Source organism: Synchiropus splendidus, chromosome 6, assembly GCF_027744825.2.
Source record: "Synchiropus splendidus isolate RoL2022-P1 chromosome 6, RoL_Sspl_1.0, whole genome shotgun sequence".
NCBI lineage: Eukaryota > Metazoa > Chordata > Actinopteri > Syngnathiformes > Callionymidae > Synchiropus > Synchiropus splendidus.
Genome location: NC_071339.1, coordinates 11,290,193 through 11,310,098, shown reverse-complemented (window position 1 = coordinate 11,310,098; position 19,906 = coordinate 11,290,193). Strand labels below are relative to the sequence as shown.

Sequence of the window (19,906 nt, the reverse complement as noted above, 5' to 3'; positions counted from 1 at the left end):
CATGAAAGCAATGGGCATGATGGTTGGGAAGCCTGGGAGTGGGGAACATGAAGCAGGATTCGGCTGTGAAACAGGATTTCTGAACGTCAGAAGGGTCAGAAACACTGATCCATTGGTACTTTGTGATCACCATTTCTCTTTGCACTGATGTCATGGCAGTAGCTCATTGATTTTTTTTATGTCTATATTTTCTAAAATATTCTGAATGATATTTCACATCCAAAGAGGAGCTTCATCAACATGCATGCATGAATATTCCACACAAAATACCCACTCCAGGTCACTAGTAAGCAAAATAAATTGTTGTCTACGATGATGTCAATGTTTATCATTTAAAGGTAGTTTTTTCACTGCTTTAATTCCCTTTCACGTGAAAACTATAACTAGTGATGAGTGGATAAGGTTTCATGACAATGCTCATGAAAGTGTCCTGGTTTTCAGAGGCCATCAGATGACGCTGTCCGCCGTACAATGTTGAACATTCAATGAACCCGATATATCAAGAGGTCTGGTGATCTCTGAAAAGTAGGGCACCCTTTTGTCAATCCTGCAGATCCTGTATCATGATACCTCACCTACCTGTCACTACATGGACCCATTTTTCCCAGGAGGCTGGAGGTAGTGGATTTGTTAAATACACAAGTAGAATATCACCAGATTCACATATGCATTATGAAAACATTAAAAAAAAGTTTCAACCTTTCCATTTGAAGTAAAACTGAGCACGAATTACGGCAAACACAGAGATCAACAATCACGTAACAGCTGGAAATGAGACCATATGAGCTTTAATCGAGATCATTCAGAGGGTGTAGAAATAGACATCTGTACAATGCTTGGGGAAAGAACAATGGCACTTGACTGCCTGACAGCTTTCTGCGCCGACATTCACCGCTGCAACACTGGTTCCTCAGACAGAACAAAACAATCAGCTCAGTACAGATCAAACGCTTGTTGATGCAGCGATACATGTTTTTTTTTTTTTTTAAACTGGACATTAGTTTCAGAATTAGGACCATTAGCGCTGGAAGACATGATTCATGGCTAGTTCTCGATCAACAAATTTGCTAGGAGTGATTTAGTCATTCTTCATAAAACGCCAATGATGGCTATTTTGTGTTCTTTTTAATAAATGAAAAAAAAAAAGATTTATACAAATTAAAAAAAAATGTTTTAGTCAGCTACAAGACCCTACCTTAGCAGGGATCCACAAATATACAATTTTCATTTTTCCCCACTTCTTCATTTATTTATTACAATGATTCCTTGTTCTCCATCACTGCACCATGACTCCATTAAAACAAGTCCAGTATTGTTTGGAACCTGAAAGTCCTTGGGGTGACGCGGGGGAAGGGTGGGAGGCTTGAAAGTGTAGCTTAGGGTTGGATGAGGGAGAAGTGATCTTCTCCCAGGAGGCTCTTCCTTGCGGGAAGATAGTTTAGAAGCTATGCGACATTGGTTGCGTTGGTCATTCGCCCCTCTTCATGCCATGGTTTATTCAACATCAGCGGTCTCGTCAGCGTCCTCTCCGTCCATTAGCAAGGCAGCGTACTTACTGGCTGAGCTGAACTTCTGGAAAAGACACAGTGGGGAGGGAGATGATGAAGGCTGTAGTAACTCGCCTGCCTTGGTTCCGGGTGTTGCTGTGCTTAAAGGGGCCACAGAATGCAGAACTACAACAGCTACAAAGCCAGAGGCCACAGCAAGGCTCTCAGAACAATGTCTCTGTGCTTTAATTCCAGGTGTTTGCTCAGTTAATTTGGGGCTTCTGGGGATACAATTTTTACCCAGACACATCAGGCCACATTCTGTCTTCAGCACCGGGAGGGATGCAGAAGCAGGCCAGGCCCCGGGGATGTTCACCCAGGCAGAAAATGAAACGGCACACGCTGCAAATCCAACAGTTCTCCAGACAAGTAGCACATCTTCACTTCATTTCAGATCGATGCAGTCAGTGGCTCGGGATTCGCTGAATTAGTCCTTCTTTACAGTATGCAAGTCTTTTGAACAATGTGCTACGAGTGAAGGATTTTCTCTGCTTAAGACATTCAAAAACTGGCGGTCATCAAACATTACAGAAAAGAAAAGAGCAACAGGACTGCCCCACATGTAGCAGCAGACAACCAAGCTGATAAACTGAACTTGCAACTACACATGTACAGTAACCTTCCATTTTTTTAATTCCTATTTGATGAGCTAATGTCCAACTATCCTCAGGTGGTGTGTGAGGACACAGCAACAGCACGGCCCTACCAGCTTTCGAAAGGGGGCAACACACACAGAGTGTCAAAAATGTTGCAGCCTTTTTATCATTCAGACCCACATATGAAGACAAAAAAAGTCTGCCACTTCATAGCACACCAGTTCCAGAATCACATCCTCTGAGCCAGAAATTTCAGATGTAATGAAACAAGATGGAACCATCACAAAAAGAAACTGAAAGTGCATCAGGTGATGGTGGTTTTAGGAGGTTTTACAGTGGAAGAATCCCAAAAGAAACTGAATGACAGGATCACATTTGCACTCACATAACCTAAGTACGCCGCCTGGACTTATGAAGGGACAAACTCTTAACACACCCATGAGGATTCTCTCATTGTATAACCTTGTAAGAGTCAGCATAACTGGGTGTTTACAGTGAATTGGGGACAAAAACAGCCCGACTGTCGTGTGTGTGTGTGTGTGTGGCCCCCCGAAGACCTTTTCTCATGTTATTAATTCCATACACACAGTGCAACACTGCCCCTTCATAGCCACAGCAGTGTGTCACCTTGCACATGCCATTCCATCATCTGACAACTCTCATTCCATAAATCATTAGAATGGCTCTGTAACTGTAAATGGCAGCTACACCAGCACAAAGGTGAGGTTTGAATTTTCCAGATATGATTAACCTTTACTGTTATCCCAGCTTGAAAGGTGCATGTCAAACCGTGTCGGCGACAGGAGCACGGATGAAAGACTACTACTGTCCGACGTAGGGATGCGCCGATCAGGGTTTTTGCTGCCGATCACATGGCTTGACAATGAATTTGTACTCAAAATGATGAGACCTACTGTGTACATGATGTGAAACAAATGAACTTTGAATCATTTTAATTCAGACATACATATGCATATATATATATATATACGCATATATATATATATATACACACACACACACACCTCTTCAAGGTGGCAAAAAAATAGAAAATGTTTTCAAAAGTTTCAGATTCAGGTGGCTAGCAAATGTGGTAACTGACTCCAAAACGGCAACACATCGGTGGAATTATTTCTTGGGCAATTAGTTCCGAAAGTCACACTCGGACCTGCTAACAGCCTGCTGCTGTGGAAGCAGCGGTCTCACTTTCATGAGCCCAGAAAACTCTCCGTGCTCCGTCAAGTGCTGGTGCTTTAAATGGCATGTTTCATTTGAAGGCGCTTCCCTGCACAACATTTTCCCGTGCATTCATTTTCTCGTGGCATTCACCGATCACGCTGAAATTGGCCGATCATGATCAGTGACCTATCGATCGTAGCATCCCTAGTTTGATGTCAAAATGCCACATCCAGAGGTTTACGTGTGTGGTGCATGTGCTGTGTACACACAGACATTGACAGTTTTAGATAAGGAAGACCAGGCAGCTGCCCAATCAAGGCTGACTTGAGACCTGATGGCACGAAACTGTCATTACACGGGAACAATACGCCTACAAAAGGTACTTCACTCAGCATGACAGTGGTTTTCTGCATGTTTTGCACATAAAAATCTCAAAAGAATTATCATAGTAACTGAAGCCAGTTGCTTGCAGAACTGAAGTTGCCGATTTGGCCGGACATGAAGTGATGGACTGCATGTGGGCGGATGCAGATTGGAGAGATTTACTTCAAGATTAAAAAAAATAAATAAAATAAATAAATAAAATAAAAATAAAAATAAATCAAACATCAAACCGTCCCCCTTTGCTTCATTGTTTCTCAGATTGACTTATTTTTTTAGGAGGCAGGTAGAGATTTGGGGCTGTTTAATCTGTCCCAAAATACCCTAATGGAAACCCTGCAGTGAGATCATCTTCAACTGACTCAGATTCTCAGAACTCAGAATTCACCAAGTTTTATCTAAATACTTCTGACTTGCATGCAGCCACACTTCACCAGCATCTGACAGATGATACACTCTCAGTGCCAGCCAGCTGAGGAGAACGTGCAGCTGAGCCTCTGGCCTCCCTGAATGTCCCTACACAGGGGCATTGCTGGCACTGGCACTGCTCCATGGTGTCAGGACTTCAGAAATGAAACAGTGACTCTCGACGACCAACAATCACTCAAGCCTACCAGCTAACCCCACATGGGCACCAGTGAATGTGTGAACGTGGGCCTAGTCAGAGATGCCGGGTGCTAAAATGAGTAATGTGACACACTCAGACAAATAGCACATTCTGTGGGCCCTTTAAGGACAACACAATCTAATACGACACTCTCAAAAGGCTTTCAACATTGCTGCTCTTGCTCTTCAAAATTAAAAATATTAGTTCATGACGACTAGCCAATAATGTTAAACTTAATTTTAATGCCCAGTGAAGGACTTACGGGGGTTGGGGTTTCTTCGTATTTCTTTGGCTCTGGTGGCGGTCTGGAGTCTCGGTCTCTTCTGATATCCTTTCTACAAATCAGAATGAACTCTAACGTTACATTTAGGGTTCACCAAGGGAAATAAAACCCCTGCAGTCTGCACAGCGCTAAAGACAATAAAAAAATGATTTATGCTATGAAAAAACTACTCAGTTTTTTAACAGTTTGTCATGGTCATAGACACCATCTCATCAACTTTACTTTTACAGTACTGGACAAGCATTAATGCTACATGGTGCAGCACGCAATGAATGCCAGAAAAACAAGTGTTTTATGACGGTAGTGGTTTTGTTTTAGATGAGCAGGGCAAAGACAAAACACAAGCTAGACTGCATTGCCTGAGGAGCAAGGTTTGGTCCGCAGAATGAGCACATCAACATTCATCGAGCACAAGCGATTTAAATGACTCCCATGTCTGTCAAAAAACTGGCAAAGGCACACCAAGTACGGGCTTGACTCATTTAAGGCAGCAAGAAGCAGAAAGTGAAAGGGAACTGACCAACTTTTATGACCAACGGTGAAATAAGGAAAGCTCTAGCAAGACAGAGCAGAGTGTGCTTTACAGCAAGTACCTTGGCGCAGTGCTGTACCATGTAGCAGAAAAGCTGCCAGTGAAGTAAGCAATATTTGACGGGACAAGACAAACGTGTACTAGACAAAAGCCTCCCTATGGAACCTAAAGTTGAGCTCTAATCTTCAAGGCTGACCTGTCTGCCTCCTTTCTTCGGTCTTTGCTGGGGCCATCTCCTCGGCCCCGGCCAGCTGAGGGCCCTGTTGGCCCCCCTCTTGCCCGCGGGGGCCCCCGGTCCCGATGCACACCATCAGTCTTGTTCTCATCTTAAAGGAGAAGCCAGATAGTTGAGAGGACGGTGGACTTCAAACAGCCGACTACAACCAAGGGCTGACGTCCTCAAATACCAGTCCAGTTTGCATCTGGAAGCTTAAAACCAGGGGAAACTCAACTAAATGCAACACCATCCAGGTGGAGGTCAGGATTGCAGAGGAGCAAAAGCTTCTGGTAGAGTTGGTAAAAAACAAACCTAAGATGTCACTGCACACACCAGATGATACCAACAACAATGAAACACTGGGTCACTTGAAATGTATAGGTTACACAACCTTTAACCACAATCAATATCTCCGACACTTTTACTGGCGAGTTAAAAATACCTTTCTCATACGAAGGCACATAGATAAAAGGCTGAACAAAACACAATGAGCACCTTAGTATACTTATGGGTAACAGTTACAAAGATGACCCAGTTTTCTCTGGTGTGATATCTCACAAGGTTCCCTTGAGTTCACTTCAAAATGATGCAAGTTTGTATCTAATCATGGTTCGATATCGTGAGGTCAAGTCTTACCCTTTCCAGATCCCCTTTCTTCTGTAGAACTGGAGGAGCTGCAGCGGAAAAGGAACAGCAATTATTCCTCGAACAATTACAAACACTTTGGGAACTTTCTTGTGGAGAAATGACTGTGGCATGACTTGTGCAAGCATTTAGGAAAAGTGTAAGCTCACCTGATCTTGGGAGGGAGCGACCCGCTCGGTGACACTGGGGACCGACCATCATTCTCACTCGAGCCTATGTTAGCCGCACTTCTCCTGGCCCAGGCGTTCTCCTTGGGAGGAGGAGCAGGCATCACCTTCAGGGGCTCCTTGGGGGAGCTGTTGGTTGGTGGTCGAGAGGAGGAAACGGGGGATGAGGGTTCCTCTTCTCTCCCACTATGATCCTCATTCTCCACAGTGCGATCGCTATCTCGACACCTTGATGCTAACAATGTCAGCAGACGGAAATGTATTATTAGATTTGTTATTCAACTATGTTACTTTTTCTCAATTAAATGATTATATTAATGAGATATTTTTATGTTATATCTATGTTAGCACCCCAACAAATCATACCTCTACCAGATGAGCCACCAAGGTTCGAAGACTCACTTCCTGCACGGGACCGCTCTGAGCGATTTTCTTCATTGCGCCAGCTAGGGTCCCGATCCCTTTAGAGGAAAAACAAAACCATCTTTTAGTAAATCGAAACGTGCTCCCATGAAGGAAAATCGCTGTTTCTACAGCATGTTTAGACCCCTGACCTGTCTCTCATTTTTCTGTCCGGTCCTCGACCCTTGTCTTCGTCAATTTGCCTCTGCAGCCTCTCCTCCTCCTTCTTCAACCTCTCCTCCACTTCCCTCTCCCTCGCTGCTGTGTCAACAGGTTTAGCAGCTCCAAAGATGGACGAGGACCTGGCGCTGGCAGGTTGAGCTGCTGCTGAGGAATTGCTACCACTACCGTCATCGTCCTTGGGAATGCTACGAGGCTTTAGGTTCAACTTGGGTCTCTGCTGAAGACCTACGATCAGGAAAAGTAGAAATTCATTCACACAACAAAGCTAACACACTTAAAGCGAGAGAATGTTCCCTGGGTTTATCTTATGACGGCAAGAGCCATCTACAGTATTGGGAAGATGAAGCATCAACTTGACATATACTGAAGTGTGTAAGTAACTATTTAAATCCATTTATTACTTTTGCTTCAGAAACAAGAGCACACGAAAATTTACCAATTAAGAATCCTTTAAAAAAAATCCAAGATCCAGATCACTTCTAAAATTGAATCATTTATCTACCGTGGAAGAACATTAGAAGCAAGTGATTTGGACGACCACGGGTCCATCAGCTCATTGAGATGGTCATTTATGTAGAATAATTTGTACATTTGACTCATTTGTTCCAGCACTTCAGACGCTATAAGAAAGGCCCTGTAAACCTTGGCACGTCGCAGAAGCTGGCTATACATTTTAGGCAGAGTAAAGTGATAAACCAAAGACTTCATCTATTCATGAAACAGATTGACTCACCTCGATCATCGCGCCTTTCAAACCGGTCATCGCGGTCACCATAGCGATCCCTGTCGCCATAGCGATCATTGCTACCTCGATTATCATCATAATCGCGACGGAAGCCACTGCCAAAGGGGCGACGACCTCCACCACGAGAGTCAAAACCTAAGCAAAAAAAAAAAGATCGAGTGAATCATCTCTGGTGAACACCACCACAGCGTGTTTATTTATGTATTTTACCTCCTCTATCGTAGTCTCTGCGGTCTCTGTCATCGTAACGATCACGGTACCGGTCTCCTCTGTCATAGCGATCATTGTCCCGTCGAGGTCCATCTCTGAAACGATCCGACTCGTAGCGATCTCGTGATCCTGAAAAGGAGAATTAAACTCAAGTTTGATTTCATGTTATTACACAGACACATAGCGCAACAAATGCAATGGCTGTTTACTTAAAGGACTTGGAAGAGCACACAGCAGCATGGCACAGTGACACCACACACACACGATTTGGTCAGTTTAGGACATGGAAAATTTCTTCACTCTCAAAAAACATTAACACATTAAATTAAATCCAAAAATCAAATCCCATAATCCCTCGATACCAATGATAACGTCTCATATTTTGGGCGATATGAAGCCCAGGATAATGGAATAAACATTCCACTCATATAGATTGCACCTCAACCAGCTAACTAGACATTTGTCATGGTTAATTCATCAATTTCAAGTTGCAAAATAATACATCGACTACTCACTCTCTCCAAAGGCATCATCTCTTCGAGGAGGACCATCATCACTGTCTACACTTGGTCGTGCTCTCCAGTCACTGTCCGTCTTGTCTGGGCCCATATCAGCCATTCGTCCACCCCTGTCTCGACCACCCATGGGCCCATTATCCCTCTCTAGCAAAAGATAAAGGAAACTTATTTTTCAACATGACACTTCCAAACTATTTGACAAAGACTGCTAAGTTACCTTTATCATTAGACTGGTCAGCAATGTCAACACGGATCCTTCTGTTGCCCAGGTTCTATTGACACAGATAGTTTGGGGGGGAGGAGGGGAGAAAAAAAAAATCTTTTAGATGCACAAATCACGTATCAAACATCATCTACGGCACATTACTGGATGTACTTACCTCATCGCTCAGGCTCAATGCCCGCAGGAACGACTCTACATCATCAAATTCTGCATACCCAAAGCCCTTCAGCCGGTCAGGGTTATTGGGCTCGCGGGGCAGACGCACCGCACTGATCTAAAGATGGCAAAATGAATGACTCATTCATCTCTTCACAGCAACATTAATATAAACACCAAAACTCGTAAAGGAAGACTGTAAAACAAAGTGCAAAGTAAACAGTTTTCTGTTGCATAGTGAGGGTGTGAATTTCAGAAATTGGGGGAAAAAAGTCCAGATTTAAAATAAACAAAACAAATGATGTATTCATGGACATACCAACTAGGGTTTACTCAGGGACACATTCGACTTTTTTGAATATTTTTGAATACATAATGGAACAGCTGGAAGCTAATCGTAGTAATCTGGGCCACTAGACTTACTGCCAAGCCGTGAAAGAAGTCTTTGATAGACTCCTCTGAGACATCATATGGGAGGTTCCCCAGAAACGCTGTGTACGGTGGACTGCGCGGCAGCTTGGACCGGTCAATGTTGGGCTCACGGGCTGAACGGGGGGCTGTGGGCAGGATGGACCTGTCAATGGGTGGTGCCCGAAAGTTATCCTCCTCTGTGTGCCAGGAAGTGGAAACTGCAAGGGTGAGGGAAAAAGAAATCCAGAAGTCATATACTTGGTACATGCTTGTCAAGATGTGTGAACTAGTACACAAAACACTTATCCTGTTATAAGTAGTGGAGAAGAAAACTTCAAGAGGTGAAAACCAAACTTTACAATATAATTTGTAAGACGGAGCCATTGAAAAAGAGTATTACAAAACTACTGACGATTGTAAAGGTTGATGTGGTTTCAAATTTGCTTTATTACTAAAGACATCGTCCTTGTCCCATAACTCACCATCTCCATCCAGATCATCTGTCTCATCAGCCCAGCTTGTAGACTTTGTCGGGTAGCTTGGGGCAGCGCTGCCTCCACTATCCTCGGCCAGGAAATCAGTGAGAGTGAGGGTCTTCCCCTTCTTATTCTTCTTCTTAGCTGAAATGGGAAGGCAGCAAGTTAATAAACTACAGACATTAGGAGGAAATTTCCTCTTCCATTGTAACATAAAAACAACCCTGCCCATACACAAGAATCATGCAACATGATAACTGCTGAGTTAGTAGAAGGTCACGAGGTTCACTTGATATTGAGAGTGGTAGGGGAGATGTTTCTCAGACACAGGACAGACATAAATTTCAGGACACATCACTATCAGTATTTTCACTTTGAATGACTAGTTCTTTGAGCCTCACAACACCAGAGACCCTCATCGAAGCGACAGGGTGATCAAGCTTGAGCTGACACTTACTGCACCAGGGTCTGTGAAGCAGCCTGTGTAAAGCAGGGCCATCATCACCCAAACCTAATATAGAGTGCACCCTTAGTGTTCAAAGTTTATGAAATGCAGTCAACCACAACAACAAGTCCAAACATGATTAACTGGGACTGTCTACACCAGAGCATAAAAAAAGGCAATCAAAATGAAGACAAAGAGTAATTGAATAACCATGGTTCTCCACAGCGCTTCTGCAGTCACTAAACTTCTGATCCCCTTTGTCGAGATTTCCCCAGCATTGAGGCAGGTTTTTATTGTGAGAGTCAATGACAACAACCATGTTGTCAGCAGTAAGGGCACATGATGCACTCTGACGTCCCATCATCCTCCTCACGTTTCTGTTTCAATCTGCAGGTGGTTAAGCAACTGTTGCACCACTTGCCAGCTTCGTAACGCACATCTGAGCCTGGCCTGCACGTTAGAAATGCAAGTACGCTGCTGATGACCCCTGCGTTCATTTGATGCAGAACGTGACCGTTTTTTTCCGCGTTGCACTAACAGAGCCGGAAATGCGCCTTGATGATGTCACAAGAGTTTGATCCGGTAAACAACCTCTTCAGCCACATAGAAGAGATGCTAAACCATTGTGGAGTGGCTGGATGGCCACTGGAACTGGAAGCCTGTTCTCCCCAAAAGAGGTAGAGTCATAAAAAAAAGAAGAAAAAAAAGGTGAAAACAACTTGAAAGTTCGAAGAACGAGTGCCAATGTCCAACTGTAATGGCAGCGTCAGACCCACTCTCGAACAAAGTGCGAGTCAGTGCTACTTTAAGGACATGGTATAATTAAAAATAAGTCGTTTGTTTACATGAACTTGCTCATCTTCAGGGAAAAAAACAAAACAAAACTACAAATCGTTCAAATCTTTGATATTGCTCATGACTCTTCCCACTTCCGTGCCTGTTTACAGAGTCAGTACCTTTGTTTACATTACAAGATGGTGGCCATGTTTGAACCAGTCCCGAGGATCGAGTTTCCTGCTTGTGTGCATCAAGGTCTATTTTATGGTAGTTTTTGGAAGCTTAATTTTTCTGTGTTCACAAAATGAAAACAATATTTCTTCGAAATAAGTCTTCATAGACATGTCGGCAACCCTATAAGACATGTGGAAAGCAGAAGAACTGCCTTCCCTAGTGGATTGGGTTTGATCCTATGAGGAACAATAACTGTCCAGCAGGAAATAACTTCTGATGAAAAGGAATGGAACGGTATGCACCACTGCGACCATGCTGTTGCATTATGACTTCACTATGCAGTTTATCTATTTTATTCTTCCATACATCATGTATAATATGTTCCACATGGCACTGTAGCAAAATGCACAATTATAATTTTGAGGGAAGGACACCCTATGCTGAGAAAAATGTTGTCAAAAAGTCACAAGGACAACAGAGGATTTATCAAGCGAAACACTACCAGGTAAATATGAACTGTAGACATGCTGTGTAGCTTGTACAGTAGCTAGGGACACTGAACAATTCACATTAGTAGCAGCGAAGGTGCCGAAGACAGTGCAGATAATTGGTGATACTAAGCTGAAAACACTGGCAGACACCGATGTAACTGCTAAAACAGTCAATTTCCCACGGAGGGAGCTTTTGGGAAGTCAACATTTCCTAGACACTTGGAGTAGTGCAGCGCGCCTCTGACTCGTAGCCAGCGAGGGGGTGGTGAGGGTGGCTAAACTAATCGATCAAGGCATGAAATACGTTCAATACCTCGTAAATCGGCGGCCCTCGTTTTGCGCAAACACATGACGACTTTCTGCCTCAAACACAACTTAGGATAAGTGGGCCAGTAAAACACCACAAGTCGCTGCGAGCTTCCATTTTACATGGCTGATGTTTGTCTTCATGCTAATGTGCCATAGTCAGCACTCAACTGCTGACTGTATGGGTCGCTGCTTAGCTGGCTAGCTTCTGGGGCCTAGCTCGCCTACTAGCACCCGGTTCCAAGTGCGCCATCATCGTCGTCGCAATGTTTCAAGTTGAAAGTCTGGCCGTGTGCTCCAACTTAGCGTGTGTTCAAGACGCGAACATGGAAATAAGGCGATGGGTTTTTGGCGAGACACAGATGCCACGGAGTTTCCGTGTACACGTGGGGAGGGTCCCCGGAATGTTCGGCCCCAAACCTCCGCCGCTCCGCGACTATATTGCTCAACAGTTCGCCAGACACCCCACTCACTCCACCAGCGGCATCGGTTATTGATACAAGCGCAACTACGCGTTTATTACGGCTGAAACTGAGCAACAACTGCAGCTAGCATTAGAAGGGTATCTATCGGTGTGTTCCGAGTTGGTGCCTCGTTCATTCGAAGCGCCTCGACATGTTTCAACAAGGCCGCAAACCGACGCATTAAAAAGAGACATCGACATCGGTTAACTGGGCAACAATTACTACGGTCCTATTTCGACCGCAAATGTATTAATGCGTTATAACAACAGAAAGTAACGCCAACCGTTCGCATTCATAAACCTCACCTGACGCCGCCATGTTGGAGAGCGAGTTTGTTGTAGTCCCCGGATGAAGGCGTCAGAGGTTTAATATCGGGAGCGCGCATCCCCGTTCACGAACGCCCGTCTCCTCCCTTGTTTACTGACCCGGCGTGGTTTCCGCTCAAGGTGAGCGATCGAGCGCCAACAATTCTCTCTCTCATCTCTGTTCCCATCGAACTGCCCGAGCCTTTATATACACTTTTAATGGATGAAGAAATGGCACATAAAGCAGAAATACTTACGCATACATATATCTGTGTACGGTTGAGAGGCGATTGTCACTAATAAACTATTTTATTCTGTCTGATACAACGTTGGAATTCCACATTCATTTTAGGAAGCGTAAGCTTTTCCAGATATAATAAAAAAATAATTTTGTTCTCTGTCCAACAGTAGTCAAATATGAACTCTATTTGATCAAAATCGAGAACTTTCAAGGGAAACGGTGCTTTGATGTAATACGTTTGTCTTTATCACGTCACAGTCGACTATGAATCAAGTGAACATATAGACGTCCTTGGCCAGACACAATGTAAGTGACTGTTTCATATGGATGCCTCATACGTGCGTGTCGAGAGTCTGTTTATTCTGTTACCCTTATTAACTAGTGTATGGTGTTTAAAACATTGTTGCATTTCGTGCAGGGAATTAGCGAAATTATGTGTAATAATGTATCGCATGATTTTTTGTTATTATTATTATTTGTTTTGCTTTCCATTGAAGGTGCTTTGAAAAAACAAAACTGTACAATGTTATATATATAAATACTGAAGCGGATTTACTGTTACTGTTGCCATTGTCGGTGTGATTGCTTTTTGTTTGTTTTTTTCATGCAAATGGATAAAAGTGAATACTGAATACACCCCACAGCTTTCATTTGCATCCACACTGCGATTTTATTTTATCTAAAATCATTGTCCTGCATGTATTTTATCAGCATACTTCATGTCAAAGGTCTTAAACGGACAGCAGATGGCAGTATCGGCATGGAGCTCGGGGAACATGTGGAAAAGAAGAAGAGGTCGGTACGCTGAGACTATGTTAACATTCATAAGAAACCCTTAAAGACATAGCTAAATCCACACTTAATCTCCTTAAACTCGTGAAAGGTTGTTTGTTACAGTGATCTGACTGCTTATTGCATTTCACTTTGCGTCATCAAAGTCACCATGTTGGAGGTCCTGGGCTGGTTAACAAGCACACTGTATGCATGGAGGAAGATCCCAAATAACTGTCAGGACAATGGTGGTTTAAACATGACAAACTCCCTACTGTCACCGAGACATAACGAAACCTCAACATTGTTTGGAGCAAAGGTCAAATAAAAAATGTGTGGCTCATTTTTGTTTAGATGAGAAAGAATACACAGGCATTAAACATTACATTAAACAGAATTGTTGGCGGTGTCCAGTGCAATTCTGTTGGCTGTGGTTTGCTGGGGCAGCAGATTAACGGTGGCGGACACTAACAGACTCAACAGACTCATCCGCAAAGCTGGTGATGTGGTGGGGGTGAAACTGGACTCCTTGGAGATGGTTGTGGAGAGAAGGGTGCTCCTGAAACTGAGGAGCATCCTGGACAACATCACCCACCCCCTCCATCCGCTCCTGGTCCTATACGAAAGCACATGGACCAATAGACTGAGACTACTCAACTCAAAGACCTAGCACCACAGGAGGTCCTTTCTTCCTGTGGCAATAAAAATGTACAATTCATCTGTGAAAAAAATCATGATGAAGAATTCTTCTTGAACTGCATTTTCTTGCACATTGTTTCTGAGCTCTTTAGTGTAGCTTTGTTTTTGCACTTTATAGTATTCTTACTTTTTAATTCATTGCGATATGTTGAGTAGAGAGCATGCTACGAACATCATTTCCCTTGGGATTAATAAAGTTTTTCTGATCTGATTATGATACAGGCAATTCTGGTGTGGAGAAGTCATCAGAGAATCATGCAGGAATGCAGGATCGCAAGAGAGATCTATTGCTTGGTTCCAAGACTAAGACTAAGACCTAAACCAGCCTTATACCTTATAATTTTTTAAAATGTAATGATATTCTTTGTCATGTGAAACAATAATGTAAATGTAATAACCCAGTTATAATAATATTAAACAGTCACTAACAGTGTGTGTGAATCTAAACCAAAGAAGAGAGCCAGCATTTTTATGTTTACCCATCATTTTATTTTTCCCTCTCTCTCTAATTCAAGGCATCTTGAACTGATTAAAACGGGGAGTTTCCAGTCGGAATAGTTGTGGGTTCTTTCTTGGTTTGGCTGGTCTTGTTTCCATTGTCCTCGTTTACATGGAGTCCAGCTCATCCACAGCAGCCTGGAACCTAAGAGTACAAGACAAGTTATATTTACATTGAAGATATAATCACCTCAAACTGACTCAAGTGTTCTACCCAGCGCTTCCTCTGGTGTCTCCGCCATCAAGCAGGCTCTTGTAGGTGCTGATTTCTGCTTCCAATTTGACCTTCAAGTTAAGCAGTGCCTCGTATTCTTGCGTCTGTTGCTGTATATTTGCACGCAGGTTTGTTAGCTCTTCTTCCAGTCTCATGATGATGACGTTGTACTTCTCCATCTCCATGTTGTTTCGGAATTCTGTGTTGCGAAGCGTGTCCTCTAAAGAAGCTTTCTGATGATGGACAAAAGGCAGGAAGACGTAAAAAAAGAGAGTCCTGATAAAACCTTATTACATGTGAGTTGAGAAAACAAAATACTTACCAGGCTCTGTTGGGATGCAAGTTCAATTTCTAGCGTCTGTATCTGCCTGGATAAATCACCCTTTTCTGTCTGTGCTCCCTGGAGAGCCTCTGTATTCTGCGACACCTGCGCCTGCACCTCAGCCGTCTGGAAATAAATCAGGGAAATATTTTGATGAGGAATAAGCAGCACATTCCCATGGCTGGCGGTCGCAGTCTGAGCATCACCTGACTCTCATGCCATCGCTTCAGGTCCTCTGCATTCTTCATGGCGATCTTCTCGTAGTTGCCTCTCATGTCTTCCATGATCTGCGATAGGTCTTGACCTTTGGGAGCGTCAACATCCACTTGCACACCGGAGTGAGAGACTTGGTTCCTCAGCTCCATCACCTCCTGCAGGATGGTCGCATCAAAGTCAACTCGATTGGAAGACAAGTCGAATTGTTTTTGTCTCACATTTTCGTGGTTCTTCCTGATGAACACCAGCTCTTCCCTGACAGCTTCTATCTCACTCTCGATGTTCATCCTGCTCACGTTGGTTTCATCGATGACTCTCTTCAGTCCGGCGATGTCCGCCTCCACGGACTGACGGATCGCCATCTCATTATCAAACCTGCAGTGACACATATATTACTTCATGGTTGACATTCTCTCGGAGTGTGGCATTCTTCTCCCCGTGCTTGTGTGCAGGACTCATTTGCCTGCTTTAACTTCTTTGCTCCGGCTTCCTTGCTCAAAATGCTACAACTCACTTTAGTACGGTGAGTCTTCTGTCCTGTTTAATGATTAAATCCCCATCCAAGTTTTGCATAGCTTTAATATGAACCCAAAGTTTGTTAAAATTGCATCAAAATTGTCCAAAAAATGTGATCTTGTAACTGAGAAGGATTCCAGAATGCAAGAACAAAAAAAATCATTCTCATGCAATGTTGTGATCCAAGGAAAACATATTTTTATATTTTTTTGCAGCATTATTTTTTGGAGCAGACAATGACACAACTGGAAACTTACTTGACTTTGAAGTCATCAGCTGCCAAGCGTGCGTTGTCAATCTGGAGCACAAAACGAGCGTTTTCCTGGATCTTGTCAAAAATCTGGAGATGAAGAAGGAAAATGTCAGATCATGAGACCGAGATTCTTTTGGTTTTAATCCGCATTGTTGCTCTGTTTACTGGCTCTAATGAGATCCACGTTTAGAATCTAAAAGGTCATTAAAGCTTTTGACAAACTGGAAGTGATGAGGCTTCATGAAACAGCGCCCTCTAGGTGGCACTGTAAAATCTTTGGACTTACAACCTTACTGATGAAATCTCACATCATTTATAAATGTAGAGCACCACCTACTGAATGGGGACACTGTCTTCACCGATGTTTGTTTTGATGCTTCATGGTGCTGTCACTTGGTCAGTCCTTTGCTAAATAAATGTGAGTTTATTCCTATCTGAAGAGCTCACTTGCCAAATCGAACAGTTTATTGGCCCAGGACAATCACAAACATGTGATTTAAATCCTGCTCTTACGCAACACAAGCCACCCAGGAGTCGTATTTCAGGTTCAGACCGCTGCGTGATTGGTCCTTCGAAAGCTTCGGTAACAAAAAGGAACCACAAACTGAAGAACAGGAAGCAGGGATGGGTGCCAGCTCGCAGTCTGGTTTCTTTTAGCATCATCGGAAAGATAGTTTTCCTGTTTGAATGAATCAGTCGATACGTGTGCTCTGTCTGATGAGTAGAGATGGAAACATCTGCTTCTGGGTCTTGCTCCCTCCAACTGCGCGAAATGTGTGTGAAAGTGTCACGACCAACATCCATAAATTGGCTGGGCAGTGTAAACCACAGCTGAGGAATGTGACATTCGACTCGGGGGACTGAAGCTGATTGTTGTACGAGCCGTGCACCCACACACATCTGTGCTGCACACACTCTGGCAGTGGGCACATGCCGTGTGTGTGTGTGTGTATACACCACACATCTGTTTCACGTTGAGCAGACACATATAAGCTGCAGCTTGTTGAGTCGAGTATTCACGAGAGGAAGTGTGGAAAGTTTTGAGTGATGGAGACCTCGTGCGGATGAATCACCAGAGGAAGAACTTCTGTAGTGAATGGGGAGTACAATGGGGGAGGGTCACAGTTCAGCAGCAACCACACCCTTCATTCTCTTGATAGAGATTTGACAACTCTCAAATGCAATCTAACCTGTTGCATTGTTTTGTTACATGATGATAAGATAAAGGAGACAGTGCACCAGTCAGACTCTAATCACCTGTTATCACATGACCGAACATTATTGTGAAATATTATTTTTACTTTTTTCCTCACCTGCCGTCTGAGGTCTTCAATGATGGGATCGTACTTCTTGTAGTCCTTCATGTCCGGGCCTCCCTTCTCCAGGGCCTCCATGATCTTCATCTCCAGGTTCTTGTTGGCCTGCTCCAGGTTTCTCACTGTCTCCAGGTAGTTTGCCAGTCGGTCGTTGAGATTTTGCATGGCTCCCTTCTCATTGCCCAGGATGGCTCCAGAACTCCCAGAGCCGGACATGGATGCACCAAACCCAGCGTTGACCCCGCCACCCATCCCGCTGCTCACCTTGAAGGCAGACTTTGAGGTCAGAGGAGTGCCGGAACGCAGCGAGGACGCAGAGACGGAGGAGATGCGGGACCCGTGTCCTCCTGCTCCACCGTAAATGCTGACAGGCGCCCGAGGCACCGAGCGGTTCATGGAGATTTGGGTAGATGGTATCTGATGCTGAATAGTGGTCCTCCTGTAGCTCATTTTGAAGCAGTTGGTGGGGAGAGAGTGCAGATGTGGAGGCTGAGTGCTGGCTGGCTTGAGAAAGAGACGATTGCAGAGGGAAGTGGGGAACTTATACTCCGCCTGCTTCTCTCTTTCAATCAGTGGCTGGCCACTTTGACCCGTCCCACTCCAGCGTCCCCCCCAATCTTTCCCTCCTGCTCCCCCCCTCCTTTGACACACTCTCTCACCCAGAGTTAGACTACATTAAATTACAGTCATGTGTACCGTATTGTTAACATCCACATGCATATTAGAGAGTACGTCTCATGACAATAATAAACTTTTAGAACCTTGTAAACAACACTTTTTTCCTTCCCAAATTCCGTTGGTTTGCCCATAAATGGCCACGTTCCACTCTTAGCTGAATCAACGTCTGCGGTTAACCATTCCTTAGAATTTTCTGGTTAAATCTGGAATGTCTTTGTTTGTTTTCAGTTGAAAAGTGATGGTTCAGACAAGAATTAATAAAATACATAGAACTATATATATATATTTGCATACATATTCTGATCATGTGGCATGCACTGTATGATGGCAGCACCATGTTTTTAGAGTTTAGAATCAACTGCTTTATATCTGACTCGTTTCACTGGGGTCATATGCATTGTGTGTGTGTCCATGTTTTCCGACTGGAGACAGGCATGTTCGAATTGATCTCACTGTGGTGTGAAGTGAAGCAATTTTGACGAGATCTACCGGCAGCTGCAAACAGGAAGTGAACACCAGAAGAGCGTAGCAACTGATAAACAGAGAAAAACAAAGTTTGCCACAGATGAGAATATGCTGAGAAGTGACCCAGAACCTGCGGTGTTGACGTGGAAACCTGACAACACTGGAGATAATACTTACACGGATGAATGGATATTTGAGACTGTGTGAAACAGGCAGAATAAAAAGATGGCCTTTGGAGCACTAAAGGATCTGACGTCCTCTTCCAAATGTACAGGGTTTTAATTTACCTGTCTCGGAAAGTTAGTGTACAGGTTTGGCCTATTTAAGTGAGGCACCTTCTGTAATGAAATATGATTTCAAAGAGCCTTGTGAAAAAAGTCATGAACGCCCGCAGGTCTCTGACACCCAGCTCTCCTGTAACATTCCCTTTTATTTAAAACACATTTGAGGCATCTCATATATCAGGTGCTTGCCACTGGTCAAACTTTTCATCGACTTATGCAGTTTGTCTCTGACAGGCTCATGACACGGGCGGAAAGATGGGCAGTTTAATCACATTTCTCTGACTCATACCACATGACACAGGAGTCACTGTTTTGTTGGTCGGTTTTAAAAACACTCTGCTTCACAACCAGAGAAGAGCAAAAAGAAACACACAGGGTCTTCTTATTCATGGTGAACGTCACAGTGTTCGCTCACTATCTTGTGTCATGAGCCATGCTGATAAACAATGATGATGTTACTTGAATTGTTTGCACTGATAACCATCAAACAGCCCACTCTGTTCAAATGTAACTCAATCAGACAGAATAAAGACTCCCTATCATACTCTTCACTTCTCTTTTGAATGAATTTTTGAATGTATGTCAAGCTTCTCTAGTACATTCTGATTCCACTGGACATTTGCGTGACTTTAGATACCATTGTGTCAAAATTTCTTCTGACATTTCATGGTCACAGTTCTTTTAATGTAGAATAAAGTGAAAGCTGAATTGATATTTATGTGACGTGGTTCCACTTATTTCATGTATATCCATGTCACCATGTAAAAAAAAAAAAGTAGCATTTAAAATGGTAAAAAAACAGTCGAAAGTGGCCCTGGTTCTCAACCTGATTTGGTGCAGTCCACGAATTCTCTAAAGCTGCTCAGGTTGTTTACAGACTCCTGATTAGATAGTACAAGCAGAATTCCAACTGTGTTGGTATTTCACACAAGATAAGAAAGATCCAAGTTGATTTTGAAATGATCCCTCCTCCCCCTCTTACCTGCCCCCGGG

The 19,906-nt window shown here is 43.5% G+C and overlaps 1 protein-coding gene and 1 long non-coding RNA gene across 5 annotated transcripts; one reads left to right on the top strand and one right to left on the bottom strand.

The window, feature by feature from the left end:
* Window positions 1-759: 759 nt before the first annotated feature.
* On the bottom strand, window positions 760-12,846 carry LOC128760492 (eukaryotic translation initiation factor 4B-like). 4 transcript variants are annotated; one of them, XM_053867933.1, is made up of 15 exons: window positions 12,698-12,846; window positions 9,485-9,622; window positions 9,015-9,220; window positions 8,593-8,709; window positions 8,430-8,484; window positions 8,210-8,356; window positions 7,695-7,823; window positions 7,473-7,619; window positions 6,709-6,964; window positions 6,521-6,615; window positions 6,137-6,389; window positions 5,979-6,016; window positions 5,322-5,451; window positions 4,573-4,645; window positions 760-1,572 (listed from the first exon to the last, which is right to left on the bottom strand). In XM_053867933.1, exons 1-15 carry the CDS (start codon window positions 12,699-12,701, stop codon window positions 1,495-1,497), a joined length of 1,866 nt encoding a protein of 621 aa, XP_053723908.1. In that variant the 5' UTR covers window positions 12,702-12,846; the 3' UTR covers window positions 760-1,494. The 4 variants fall into 4 exon arrangements, with proteins under 4 accessions (XP_053723908.1, XP_053723907.1, XP_053723909.1 ...); XM_053867932.1 differs by lacking the exon at window positions 12,698-12,846 and adding an exon at window positions 12,441-12,609; XM_053867934.1 differs by lacking the exons at window positions 5,322-5,451; window positions 12,698-12,846 and adding an exon at window positions 12,441-12,608.
* LOC128760493 (uncharacterized) lies at window positions 12,532-19,444 on the top strand. Its single transcript, XR_008414836.1, has 3 exons — window positions 12,532-12,581; window positions 12,940-12,987; window positions 13,393-19,444. It is a non-coding gene; the product is annotated as an uncharacterized LOC128760493 (long non-coding RNA).
* The last annotated feature ends 462 nt before the right edge of the window (window positions 19,445-19,906 follow it).

Excerpts from the sequence above, each read along its gene's own strand:
- LOC128760492 (XM_053867932.1), bottom strand. Across the intron at positions 8,710-9,014 it reads ACTTCTTTCACGGCTTGGCA|ATCAGTGCGGTGCGTCTGCC; the intron begins GTAAGTCTAGTG and ends TGCCATCTTTAG. Across the intron at positions 6,017-6,136 it reads TCGCTCCCTCCCAAGATCAG|CTCCTCCAGTTCTACAGAAG; the intron begins GTGAGCTTACAC and ends TTTCCGCTGCAG.